Source organism: Periplaneta americana, chromosome 7 (assembly GCF_040183065.1).
Source record: "Periplaneta americana isolate PAMFEO1 chromosome 7, P.americana_PAMFEO1_priV1, whole genome shotgun sequence".
NCBI lineage: Eukaryota > Metazoa > Arthropoda > Insecta > Blattodea > Blattidae > Periplaneta > Periplaneta americana.
The window spans coordinates 162,825,171-162,839,970 of NC_091123.1; the positions used below are offsets into that span (position 1 = coordinate 162,825,171).

The 14,800-nt window shown below is 35.6% G+C and overlaps 1 protein-coding gene across 3 annotated transcripts in view; it reads left to right on the forward strand.

The window, feature by feature from the left end:
* LOC138703664 (15-hydroxyprostaglandin dehydrogenase [NAD(+)]-like) overlaps window positions 1-14,800 on the forward strand; it is a 161,302-nt gene that overhangs the window by 128,437 nt on the left and 18,065 nt on the right. For all 3 annotated transcript variants that reach the window (XM_069831732.1, XM_069831729.1, XM_069831730.1), the window contains exons 3-5: window positions 2,100-2,226; window positions 8,810-8,922; window positions 12,762-12,935. In XM_069831732.1, the coding sequence (XP_069687833.1) occupies window positions 2,100-2,226; window positions 8,810-8,922; window positions 12,762-12,935 (414 nt within the window). The remainder of the gene's footprint in view (window positions 1-2,099; window positions 2,227-8,809; window positions 8,923-12,761; window positions 12,936-14,800) is intronic.

Below are 14,800 nucleotides of genomic sequence, written 5' to 3' on the forward strand. Positions count from 1 at the left end.
ACTATCCATAATATCATATAGCAGAAGCTATAACATAACCTAATACACTGTACACAAGTGTTAGAAAAGTTTTAATTAACGACGATGACATAAAAATAAACATGAATAATTTTAAAAGGAATAATTATTGAATGTACAATTTTCAAATTTGAATGTGGTTGGTGGTTCAATTGATATTATATTGGACGTGTGCGTAATAGAAGTGGAACTCGTTGATTTAGGCCTACATGGTGTATTCAACTTATTCAGGATTTCCGAATGAATAATTTTAAAAGGAATAATTATTGAATGTACAATTTTCAAATTTGAATTTGGTTGGTGGTTCAATTGATGTTATATTGGACGTGTGCGTAATAGAAGTGGAACTCGTTAATTTAGGCCTACATGGTGTATTTAACTTATTCAGGATTTCCGAATGGTGCTCTTCATTTATTTGTAAATCGGATTTCAGAAGATGCATACGTATGATCAGTGATTTTTATTAATTCTTGTTCTTGAATGCCAATGCGAGTCATATTTGAAACTGCTGTGCATCGACTGGAGTGGTTTGTAATTATATATATATATATATATATATATATATATATATATATATATATATATATATATTTTGACGTCCAGACCAGCGCAGTTTCAAATGTTGGAAACAAAGAAACAAATGCTAGGGACGCGATAAAATTGTGCGATAAGCAGCCATGATTGGCTGAAATACGTCCCTTCGTACCGTTTTATTGGTCAAAAGTAGTATGACGTAGTAAGAGAGTAATAGTCAACGAAAAATCCCAGTCGTCAACGAAACTCGAACTCGCAACACATAACAAGGGAACCGTGCCAGGACATGGTGCTTGAATTGAATGAAAATATATATTTAAGCTAATTTTCGTTCCATAAACAACTATCATCATTTCTCATAACTATGGTCCACGATAAAACTACTCAAAGAACATTGTAGAAGTAACATAGACCGTTCGTAGATAGCTGCAGTGACTTGATTTCAAACTACAGTACAGCAAAAATATAGATAAACGAGGTACGTTATGAAGTACAAAATTTGAATGGATCAAAAACATTTCACTGTTCAAATACTTTGCACTACCACTATAAACTATAAAGCATCACCGACAGAAACAACTTCACTTATATAAGACATTTCACTGCCACAACACATTTCACTGACACAACACACTTCTTCACTGATACAACACTTCAAATAATAAAACATCAATTACACCCTTTAAATAGTGTGCATAATAAACTACCGTCTATTAGTAAAGTCCTTAAGCCTATTTTTAAATACATTTTTGGTTATTGGTAAAGCCTTTAGTAAGTCTGCAGGTAAAGCATTCCAGTCTCTGATGGTACGATTGAGAAAAGAAAACTTTCCAGTCTCCGTCCTCTGTCTTCTTTCCTTCAATTTATATGAGTGGTCGTTCCTTGAAGAGGGGTGGTGTGAAAGGTTTCCTTGTTAGTGGCCAGTAAATGCAGGATTATAATACCGAGTTGCATGCAGTTCTCATAATTGTTTTGTGTTCACTAAAGCAGAATTTTTATTTGACTGAATGACACTATAGAGATAACTGCTTTTAATTGGTTTGTTTTACGACGCCTTATTAGCTGCGATTATTTTCTAGCATCTAAGTGAAATGAAGGCAGTAATGACAGCGAAATGAGTCCAGAATCTAGCGCCGAAATTTACCCAGCATTTGCTCTTAATGGGTTGAGGGAAAACCTAGGAAAAATCCTCAACCAGGTAACTTGTCCCAACCAGGTTTAGAACCCGGACCCACAGTTTCGCAGTCTGACATGCATACCACTACTACAAGAGATAGACAATACACTTATTGGAGTGATGTATATGCAAATTGTAGATCCCTGAGAACACTGATCATTTCAATAAGTTCATCATTGTCGTTGTCGCTCCTCATCATCATGGCATCATCATCATCATCATCATCATCATCATCATCATCATCATCATCATCATCATCACAGTCGTCCCAATCTGTGCAATTTCTGCGAGGTTGCATTTGTAAAGAAGTAGCTTCAGTTAAAGTGATAATGATTGTTACAATAATTATTTTTTAAAATTTCATCTCCAGGGAGTGGCAATATGTGACATCGACAGCACGAAGGGAGAAGCTGCAACTGAAGATCTGAATAAAGAATTTGGAAAAGGAAAGGCCATATTCATTAAAACAGACGTGACAAAACAGGAGAATTTGGAAGGTGAGTTTATCAGGTTAATTGGAAAACAACTGTTACCAAAACCTGGTCCATGTCTATCAATGCATATACAACATATTATTAATGCATTAAAAATATCAAACATAAAAAGATTGTCGCAGCCATCGAATAACTTGTAGCCTAAATGCCCAGATGCGCATTCTGAGGATTCACATTGATATTACATAATCGTCGCTTGACTGACTAAAAAGTTTGTATCAGGAAGGTAACACATACTGTGTCACTATGGGTCGATTTCTAAAACGAGGTCTAGACCACGGCCATGGCTTTAAACCGTGTTTGGGTTTATAAAACGAGGTCTTTTTCATTTTTCTGAGCCATGGCTCGAAACCATGGTCTGAAGCAGGGACCACGGCTGGGGTAGGTTTAAAACCACGGCTTCATGTATACAAGATGGAGGAAATAGATCAGCTGGATGACTATGAAAGGAAAATTTGTGATTACAAATATTAAATCTCGGATTAGAGTGATGATAGACAGGAATAATCCTTTGTAACTATATAACGACAACAATTTCATGCGAATATTTTCAATTTTCGAAGGAATCAACGCAAAATTGAGCAAGAATGCTAAATAATAATCTGCAATGAAATGCATGAGGCACCAGGTTGACAAGTTTTTTTACATCTTCTTGTTGCTTTGAGGGAAGTAAGATATAGGCCTAATATTTTATACTAATTACACCTTTATGACTGTAAGACGGTGCAAGTTAATTCTTAGTCTTTACAGTAGTTCTGGACATTTTATTTAATACTCGAATATGATATGGGCCTACAAGAATATGTATGAAGCAAGCGTAATTTTGTCTCCTTATTTTAAGTATTATACTACTGCGGCTTTCCACGTAGTAGGCCTATTATATGTGAAAATAGAACCATATAATATTTTAGTTTCAATTGCAACTTTAATCCAGTTAATATTTATTGATTCGTTAGACCCGGGTTTTCAGGTAGGTAATGTTGGCAGTAGCTATGAACAAATGATAAACTACAACATAAAAGTTCGAATTGTGCTAATTATTTAGGAAATATAATTCTGGTACCTAAAAATCAGTTATCTATAATTAATGCTAGTATTTTACGCACATATATTCTGTAAATTAGCAAATATAACAATACCTTAGCTGAGAACAAAAGAATGTGACTTACTGGAATTCAATAAAAATATTAATCCCGATGTTCATTTCTTTCTAATATCGACTGTTTACAAGAAGAGAAATCGATTCTAAGCTGCGTTGCCATATATAAAACACACGAACCTCGGTTTCTTCTCAAGCCGCGTCTCGACTTCGTTTTAGAAATCGCATAAGGATTCAGACCCTGATCGCGGTTTAGAAGCCGAGGTTCGGAACCACGATTTCGTCCGTGTTTTAGAAATCGACCCTATAAGTTTTGCGCAATGTTTAGTTCTTCATAACGTTGGGGATGATGTTGCTGCTCATAAGTCTAGCTTATTTTCTTCGATTTATTATTCAAATACACACTTTAATGAGATAATTTAATACTAGGTATGCTTCTTCACAAGATATCTTTTGTTCTCTGAATGACACACAAAAGGCATTGGCAATAATCCTAACAGTAAGACATTTGACTTGTAAATTATGAGAATTAAGAAGATATAGTGGTTCCATAACGTTTGGCACACTCCATTTTTTGTAGTAGGAATATAATTTTTTTAGTTGGTAATTTAACGACGCTGTATCAACTGCTAGGTTATTTAGCGTTGATGAGATTGGTGATAGCGAGATGATGAAGAGGATCTGCCATAGATTACCTTGAATTCACATTACGGTTGGGGAAAACCTCGGAAAAAACCCAACCAGGTAATCAGCCCAAGCGGGGATCGAACCCGCGCCCGATCGCAACTTCAGACCGGCAGGCAAGCGCCTTAACCGACTGAGCCACGCCGGTGGCCTAGTAGGAATATACTGTTACTATCTGAAAAGAGTAATTAGATTAATAGTAGGTGCAAAATCTAGGGAATCGTTTAGGATTATTTTCAAAAAACTACAAATAATGCCCATGGCGTGTCAGTATATTTTTTCATTAATAAACTTCCTTGTATGTAATCGTGAAAACTTTGTAACTAATTCAACAGTTCATAGCGCCAAGAATGACTTTCATACTCCATCGGCAAGTCTATCGTGCTATCAAAAGGAGTGCGTTATATGGCAGTAAACATTTTTAATAGTCTCCCTATCGATATGAAAAATGAAACTCAAAACATAAGATTATTTAGGGCCAAATTAAAGGAGCACCTAATTTCTCATCCTTTTATTCTGTAAGGGAATTCATGACATTAAACAATGCTTCATGAAATTGATACTAAAATTTTGTGTTGTACTAGTAGACTGTATTGTAAATCTCTTCTGTATATATTTCAATTAGGCTGTAACTACAAATTAAGACTTTATAGTAGTATTACGTTTTTTGACTTCTTCCATATTCTAGCTGTGCAGCAATGCACGAATACCATGGAATGTTAATAAATAGGCCATACAATAAAAAGTAGGATCTATGTCTCATTCAAATCGCATTGCACTTTTAATAATATAATGAAATGGCGCGTGCTCAGGTTGCGGATAGAGGAGACGGCCTCCAGATATGGAGGGTAGCTGCGTAGGCGTAATTCCGGGTTAGATGGCCATAGTTTTTTAAATCACTTAGAACAGGGTAACCGATTGGAAAAGAAATACGAAACAAATCAAATACGTTCCTTCTAAGTTATATTTCTCCACTACAGTGCCTCAGGGCGCATAGAATTCACTGATGTAATAAAAAAAACACGTTTGAAATATAATAGGCCACTGGCCATCTCACCCAACATATGGGTGAGACGGCCATAGGATATAGGGATAGATGGCCACCATTATTTTTAAGTAAATTCATAACAATTTTTTGTAAAACAATTAGGTTATATGCACTGGACACATAAATATAGTGTCTAAGTGCATAATTATAATTGTTTGAAATTTTTCAACAACTTTATTTTTTGTTTTTTTTTTTTTTTCCTCTTTTAGTGAATTTTCCTTAAAACAACACAGAAATAAATTGAAACGCTTATGAACACATTATAATAATAATAATCCGAGGCACGACAGTCCATGAAGGACCATGATCGACCAGCCGGCTGCTGGCCTCACGTCCACATGTCGAAGCAGAGGTGGACGATCATCCAACCAAATGGCGGTATCGTGTGATTAGCCCGATGATCCCCCCAGCCGATACAGCAGGCTTTCTTAACCGGATTTCGCTACCTATCGTAGTTACCCAAGTGCATCACGATGCTGTGTGGGCACCGGTCCCATACACTGGCTCAAATTTCATGAGATAATTTCTTCCCCCATGAGGACTCGAACCAGCGCGAATTCCGTAACGCGAGTCCTAGGCAGGATGTCTTAGGCCACGACGCGGGATCTTACGAACATGTTAATGAAACAAAATCCTGAAAGGTCAAAGTAACAGTATCTTTTCCAGTTGGTTTCCGGGATAGGAAGTGTTGTCTCACAAACAAACATTCTGATGGCAGCAGATAAAGTTATTTTTTTTTCTTCCGCCATATTAATAATGTCAAAAGAAGTGCTTATAAAAATTTTGGCCACTCGACCGTAATCACCAGGCCATCCAGAAAGTGATTTTCCCTGGGGCCGTTTACAGAAAAAAACACAATTACATGGAAATATTTATTGAAACAGATACAGCAATTGTTGCGCTAATTGTCAACGTATCTCCCACTGGAATTGAGACATTTGTCATACCATGGGATCAATTTTTGTACCATTGTGTCGTAGAAGTCAGCTTCCTGGGATCGAAACCAGCGTTGGACAGCCGCCTGCACATCTCTACCGATCCCATGATATGACAGATGTCTCATTCCGGTGTGGAATGTGTTGGAAAAAACAGCTCAACAATTGCTGTGTCTGTGCCAATAAATTTTTTGAATTAAATTGTGTTTTCTTTCTGTTAACGACCCCTGGAGAACTTTTTTTACGGCCCTCGTAATTGCGGTCAAGTGGCCAAAATTTGTATAAGCACTTCTTTTGACGTTATTAACATGGTGAAAAAATATAACTTTTTTATCTGCTCCCATCAGAATGCTTGCTTGTCAGCCAGTCAGAGAATATTGACAAGTTCTTCAGCAAAAATGTAAGCGAGACTATAGACATTGGTCCCTGTAAGGGAAAATCCATGTTCCTGCATATTTAATATGGCGAACAAACCTACATCCATTGTCACTGCCTATGTGTCACTTGGTCCCATTGCACCCTTTGTAGAATTGTCTGTTTTAACTCTACTTTCCAGGGCTTTTATTGGAATATGAAATGTAATGAAGGCTTGACGTACAGAATTGCCATATTTAATGACTTCAAAAGCACGGTGTAAGTCATCTTCATTCCAAAGACCAGTTGCTGCCAGGCTTTGCTTTATATTTTATCGGAATCTAGAAATAACGATACTTTTAACATAATAATATTCCTCAATTGTAGGCCATCTATCCCGGAAAAATGCTGGCCATCTCTCCTTTTTTACGGGAGAGATGGCCATACCGCGTAATAAAAACTGGCAACAGTGAAGAGAAGAAATACAGTTAAGATAGAATGTTTAAATATGCCTTACCTCTTTAATAATGTTTCCAGCAAATTTCCTCACAAAATGCAGTATTTCTCTATTGTTATTTCAGAAGGTGAAAAATTATTGCTTGCTCACAGACTCACGAACGGCTACAAAACGCGGAAATAATAACCTCACGTTTTCGCAGCTACAACAATCACTTCGTTTAATTAACATCTGGCAGCAAACCGATTTTCATTGGAAACGGATGATTAGAATAAAAATAAGAGCGGTTGGTCGTCTCACCCGCATGGCTATCTCCCCCGGAATTACCCTATATATGGAATAAGCTGTCGTGGACAGCCGATAAGGGATGGTCCTCCAGCTTGGGGGTTGGGCGAAGGGCTAATAATCCATCACCGTAAAAAACAGCTTGTTACGAAATCTAACAATAAGCCTCGGAATGGGACTGATTCTCCGGCACGACCACAGACTATAAAAATTGGAGATTTATTATTCTTCGAAGAGGAAGGAAAATTCAAATATCTTGGAGGAACAGTAGCAAATATAAATGACACTCGGGAGGAAATTAAACACACAATAAATATGGGAAATGCCTGTTATTATACGGTTGAGAAGCTTTTGTCATCTAGTCTGCTGTCAAAAGATCTGAAAGTTAGAATTTATAAAAAAGTTATATTACCGATTGTTCTGTATGGTTGTGAAACTTGGACTCTCACTTTGAGAGAGGAACAGAGATTAAGGGTGTTTGAGAATAAAGTTCTTAAGAAAATATTTGGGGCTAAGAGGGAAGAAGTTACAGGAGAATGGAGAAAGTTATACAACGCAGAGCTGCACGCATTGTATACTTCACCTGACATAATTGGGAACATAAAATCCAGACGTTTGAGATGGGCAGGGCATGTAGCACATCTCAAACGTCTGGGAGAATCCAGAAATGCATATAGAGTGTTAGTTGGGAGGCCGGAGGGAAAAAGACCTTTGGGGAGGCCGCGACGTAGATGGGAAGATAATATTAAAATGGATTTGAGGGAGGTGGGATATGATGGTGGAGACTGGATTAATTTTGCTCAGGATAGGGACCAATGGCGGGCTTATGTGAGGGTTCCTTAAAAGCCAGTAAGTAAGTAAGTAATGAAATTAAGGAAGAATAAAATGTGAAGAATGTGTGCAAAATTAAATTCGTAATGTTGAATAAATCGGGAGGATCAAGAGAAAATCCATGTCCTCTGATCTCGTCTACCAGAAATATTATCCCAGCAAATGTTGGGGTTAGGTTGTAGAGATGGCAGCGCTATACAATCGAGTTATCGTACAGGCACCAAATATCACTTTGCACTGTAATTTATCTATCATTTTTCCTTTCTTTCTTTTTCAACATTAAATTATGCAAAATATTAATCGATATTTCGAAAAACCAGATATATCTGTTATTGCTGCCAGTGTAAGTACAATACTCCGCCGATTTAGTAGAATGTGTTTCAGTCTAAAGAAAGCAGAAAACGGTACAACGTGGTCTGTTGTTGTGATGAGATCCAAGCCCCCGTATACTGGTAAGGCATCATGACGCAAACACGTTCACGTCTGAGTATTTCTGACAAAGTAAATATTAAACGTCTTGAAAATGACTCAAATATTAAGGATATTGCTGGAGAGTTAAATAAATAGATAAATAAATATTACTTATTTGTTGATTTAAGTGTTTACTTATTTATTTACCTATCTACTTATTTATTTATTCATTTATTTACAATAAGATACGTCAGATTCACTTTTTATAATGAATTAACAACTCTCAAATACCGTTATCGTATGACTGATATTTACTGTCCATAATATTCCTTGACTTTCATACTCTACCTAAACCTGATGCTTGCCGATTGCAGGGCACTTCCTTCGCGTGTTATATCTACATTGGCTTTTTTTATCGATGGAACAGTGTATGAACAATGCAGTATTGGGTAAGAAGTGATAATCGCAATTCTGTGTTTCAGAGGCCTTCAAGAAAACTAAAGATACTTTCAAAACTATCAATATTGTTATCAACAACGCTGGAATATTCGACCACGTAGGCATACATTGGGAGAAAGTACTTGACATCAATGTGGTAAGAATTTACACTGAAAATGTTAAGTTGAAAAAAAGAATGTGTTCACATACTATTATCAAAACAGTAAACATCTGACCTTCCATCACGAGATTCTATGAATATACAGGGACATTATTTTATCTTCACTTCAATTTTTATTCTACTGAGTTTTTGAATGTACTTCATTCCCACCCACTCTACTAGTAAACTTCCAACCGTACTCCATACAGGCCGAGTATGCAGTCAAAGTAAACAGTAGTAAGTGAGTATAGTACGTTCCAGAAATACGTTCGAGTTTTCCAGTGACAAAAGAGCTTTCAATATTGAATCATATTTTCGCACAGGTACTATCGTCCGTTTGCCTACGTCGGATTCCCGTTTCCCCCACACGCTTCTCCTCGTCCCTCTGTAAAGGCTAGTGGCTGGGCTGTCTTGGCTCTTTTCTGAAAACATTAATTTGTCAGGAATTGGACGTCTACGTAATATTATACAACTGTTTAAAATAACTTAAATAAAAGGGCCTCGTTAAGTAATTAACTCATGTGATTCCCCCCCTTTCTACGACCCTGCGACAAAACCACTTGGACGGACAGTAGATAGTAATGTCTGAGTAATTTTATCTTTTCGGATCGGGCAAAAGTGAAGACTGAATTTACAGTACGTAAGGCACTCTTGTATAGAGTAGGTACAGAATTATTTCAACATTCATTCATTCATTCATTTTATTCCACAGATCTTACATGACCAATGAAGCTTTAAGATGTGGAACAAGTCATAATTTTACAATATTACAATTACATTTTTTACAAATTTTTATAGTTTTACAATTTAGTAATTTTCTACAATTTTTACAATTTTGTGCAATTTTTTACAATATTTTGGCGAGATGTAGTGAGATGAGGTGCGGTCCGAAGGTACGAAGGACGAAACTGGTAATTGGAATTAGGTACAATAGCCTATAGTGCCTGTATCGAAATGAACGGCCACCATTTTCAAAAATATGTTTAAATATCCATATTATGATCATTTTTCAATATAATTTAATTCTCTATATTGTACGCTAATCCGCTGTAGACAGTAAAATATACACTGCATAATGAATACGTCCGAATGTATAGCTCAATTCATGAGTAAAACACTTATTGTTAATACAGTACTGTATTTTAATTAAACAAAAACCTAAAGTTACTAGATGAATGTAGCGGAGGAGAATATTAATTTGAAATGGAATGAAATGATTAGCCTAAAAGTGTCCCGTTAAGGGCAAAGGCCTCCTCCTATAGAGGGAGAGCTCTATTTGTCTCACGCGGTTTATATATTATTTTCATAAAGTATATATTATATTTTATAAACTCACCTTCCTGGATCTTTCGGAAGGATAACTCTGACCTCTTTTTCTTAGATTTTATAGTGCTACAAACGTCTCCTTGTCCCATATTATTACTCAAATTATTGTATTTTAGCCTTTTACAGTTATTACAACGGATAACGAACATTTCACAGTTTACACAACTTTTCACAACAATGCGAAATACAGCACAGTCAATGCCTTTTCGATCTAGACCAGGCCGTAATGTTTGTTCGGGTTTTCTATTTCAGTGTATGGAACTCAGTGAATTATTATATCATAACTTTACTGCGTATCATACTAAGTTTTATTTAGTGTAATGTGTCCATAAGTTCCCTTTACTTCTTGTTGCATAATATGTTGCAGAAATAATTACAAAACTGTGTTATTTTAATGTGAAGAGAATTTTACGTGTTAACATAATCTTTTCGCATCAACATTTTAAGTTTAGAATGGAAGCTATTTTGAGGTTTAATAAAAAAGAACATATATTGTGATTTTAATATAGCACATCTACCTTCCTTGATAATGACAGAAAATTTATCATACCACTCTTATGAAATTAGTGTACGTACGATTGTTATTTCGTCTCTTAGGTAGTAGATAAATACAGTAATTCAGTATTCAAGTGTAGTATTAAAATACAGACAAATTGAATGTTCGGAGTATCATACATGACATTATGCTTAATTATAATGTATAATTGCAAATTTAGGAAAATAAGATATAGTAAACATAGCCTATAATATTTCCATATTAATGGCAGGGCATTGGAGACCACTAAAATTAGACAGAAAGAGGCAACTGGGTCAGTAAACATAACCTATAATTTCAACATATCTAAATATTCGTACGGTGCAACTGAAAATTATTGAATCGTGCATAAATGGATGTACAATAATTTCGCAATATTTAATCGAAATAAAGGCAGGTAGGTCTATTACACATACGAACAACGTAATTTTCACACCAAAAATAATATTACACCTTAACTCGCAAGTAATTATGTCTGAAGTGTCTCCTAATCATGTTTTAAATTTTATTAATGCAATTACATTACATTTTAGAAAATATATGTTACTTTTTATGCACTCCAATTAATTTATATGGCTGAAACGCCGCCCTTCGTGATCGGGTTAAGCGAGTCACATGGTCTGCCCAGCGAATAGGGATTATAAAGAATGGACACTGAGCGAATATTCCTGTGTTTTGTTTCTCTGTGCGCCAGCGTTTAGTTCCACTTTCAAGCGCTAGAGGTTAGTGTAATCGAGCATACGCTAAGATAATAATTGAGTATAGAGTTGAGACGCAGCATCCAAACATCGTTGGAATTCGTTACCTGTTAGCATCAGGGACTGTCGAAATAAAATTGAATTCAAACGCAAACTTACTAGGCACTTGGTCAGTAATAGAGACTCGTTCAGGCATGGTTTCTTGTAAATAGTTCTCTTAATCTATCACAAAATATTTCAATATCCGGTAATTTCATTACTATAGATTTTTGTTATTGTAGGTTTAATTTGTAATTCAGTAAATACAAAAATATTCTTTGTTCTTAACTTCTATGATAAAATGTCTAGCCTTCATTGATCAGGTAATCTTGTCGTACTTTAATTTCTATTGTAATTGTAATTGTAAATTTAATGTTAATTGTAATTTTATTGTTCATATTATAGTTGTAATCCCCTGGTAGAGGGACAGAGAAGGCCTGACGGCCTTATCTCTACCAGGTTAAATAAATAAATACTAAATACTAATACTAAACATCGCCTACCTTATTGCATAATCCAGTAACGCTTTGCTTCAAATAAATTCACGTTAACAGCTTTTCCTTATTTCTCAGTGACAAACTAGCTGTAATAATAATATTTTATATTTCAAATATAATAAATTTTATTATAAAATAATATAATATATTTCAAAATTATGTATCAAATTCGTTCAATATTTGTATATAATATAATATAGGTATATGGTTTTACTTCTCATAAGAGTTTTGTTTTTCCATTTTCACTGCTATCAAATCATTACATATTTTAATTGTTGTTGGGGTCAACGTCTCAACTCTCATTATAAAGGAACTCTAGGGTCTAGACATTACAGTTAATGACGGATTTATTATTTTATGGAACCAATTTATTTTATTTGAGTACATAATGTAGGCCTACCTAGATGTATTAATTGTATGTGTTATATTTCCGCTGTGTCGACTGCTAGCTGGTGTGATGTCAGCGCCAACTCTAGGGAGAAAGCAGAATCTCACGCTTTAACTGGTTTGAAGGTCATTGAAATCAGTCTGGCTACATCAAAGGTACCGACGCGAAGTGTCCATTCTTTATAATCCCTATTCGCTGGTGACACAGTCTATTGTTCCTAGTACACACAGCGCTCCAAGCGGCTAGCAACTATCGCGAGAAATGCAAAAAATCACCCCAAGTTTCGCGACTGTATATACTAGACTGTGACACTATCGTTGTAATGCTGTTCAATTATAAATGTTTATTTTTAGAGGGGAGTTGTGAGAGGTACAAAGCTTGCCATGGAGTACATGGGAAAAGATAAAGGAGGCAACGGTGGCACAGTGGTCAACATCGCTTCCGTCGCTGGACTCGGCCCCAATAGCTCATCTTCGGTGTATGATGGATCAAAGCATTTCGTTGTAGGATATAGCCAAGCAATGGCGGTGAGTTTATAAGCTTATGAATCGTTTCACACATCCTACTCTAGGTTTTTATCCTGAGGATCATGATAGATTACTTAAGGGAAGACTCCACTGAAAATCATGAAAATTTTTCCAAATTTTTTTTTAGTTATTTCACTTATTCAGAATTTACATTTTCATACCTCAAATGGATTCAGCTCAATTCTGATTACTAATACTCGTATCTTTACACTTTTTAAATTAAGGCTGGAAGGGGGCGTGGAATTTAAAGAGCTGTCAAAATTGTTTTTCATCCAAGAATTCTTTTTTAAAATTTCTGATTACAAATCTAGTAACTTTTTGATTGGCTCCCTGAAGTTACTAGATGAATGTAGCGGAGGAGAATATTAATTTACATAAATATTCATTTTATTTTCAAATCTTTTTTTGTGTGTTCATTTTTGTTGATCCAACACCAACTTTCTTATGCCAAATATTAATCAATCTGGATGAAATTTTTACTGCAAGTATTTATGAGGTAGCTGCATGTTTCTATGCATTTATTTTGTGAGAAATGCTGCTAGTTTATTTTATTAATATTTTTCTTAATGCTGCTAGTTTATTTTATTAATATTTTTCTTAATGCTGCTGGTTTTTTTATTAATATTTTTCTTAATGCTGCTAGTTTATTTTATTAATATATATTAATTAATATATTATTATTAATTATAATATCTAAATTAATATGAGAAGGAAATAAAACGAAGGATTTCTCTCGCGTGGAAGGCATTCTGGAGTCTCAAGTTCATCATACTGGAGAAAACACTCAGCAAGAAACTCAGAGTAGAAATATTGGAGACCTGCGTAACTCCTGTACTGTTATATGGGTGCCAGACATGGTCTCTCACTGCCAAACTTCATAACAGTCTCCAAATATGCCAAAGAAAGATGCTGAGAAAGATACTAGGCTTATCACTGAGGGACAGAGTTCCAAACGAAGTGCTACAAAAGATATCAGCAATTAAAGATCCAGCACTGCAAGCCACCAACACCAAATGGAAGTGGGGAGGCCATGTTGCACGACTTAGAGACGGAAGATGGACGCAGACAGTCACACTATGGGATCCCCGCATTGGCAAGAGATCACCCGGAAGACCAAGACGAAGATGGGCCGACCTCTTCAGTGAACGAGTAGGAAGCCATTGGTCAAGCAGAGCAAGACATAGGGAAGACTGGAAAAACCTAATAAGACAAGTGAACAGCGACTAAAACCAGTGTGACAGAAACAAGCGAACAATACCAAACAGTGCAGAATGTGAACCAAGTGAACAATTCCAAGGTTGTAAACATCTCTTACGCGGAGTAGCTCACCGCGTGAGACAAATAGAGCTCTCCCTCTATAGGAGGAGGCCTTTGCCCTTAACGGGACACTTTTAGGCTAATCATTTCATCATTTCATTTCATTTCAAATTAATATTCTCCTCCGCTACATTCATCTAGTAACTTCAGGGAGCCAACAAAAAGTTACTAGGTTTGTAATCAGAAATTTTAAAAAATAATTCTTGGATGAAAAACAATTTTGACAGTTCTTTAAATTCCACGCCCCCTTCCAGCCTTAATTTAAAAAGTGTAAACACACGAGTATTTGTAATCAGAATTGAGCTGAATCCATTTGGGGTATGAAAATATAAATTCTGAATAAGTGAAATAGCTAAAAAAATTGGAAAAATTTTCATGATTTTCAGTGGAGTCTTCCCTTAAGGGTATATGTACGTGAAGAACCACAAATATTATTAGAAACAGATTCTAAATTTCTAAAACTTTATAAGAAAATGAACTCAAAATTGGAAAAAAATTACAAGGTATCAGAGCAAGACTTATTAGAAGTTACATATCTGATAAAAGTA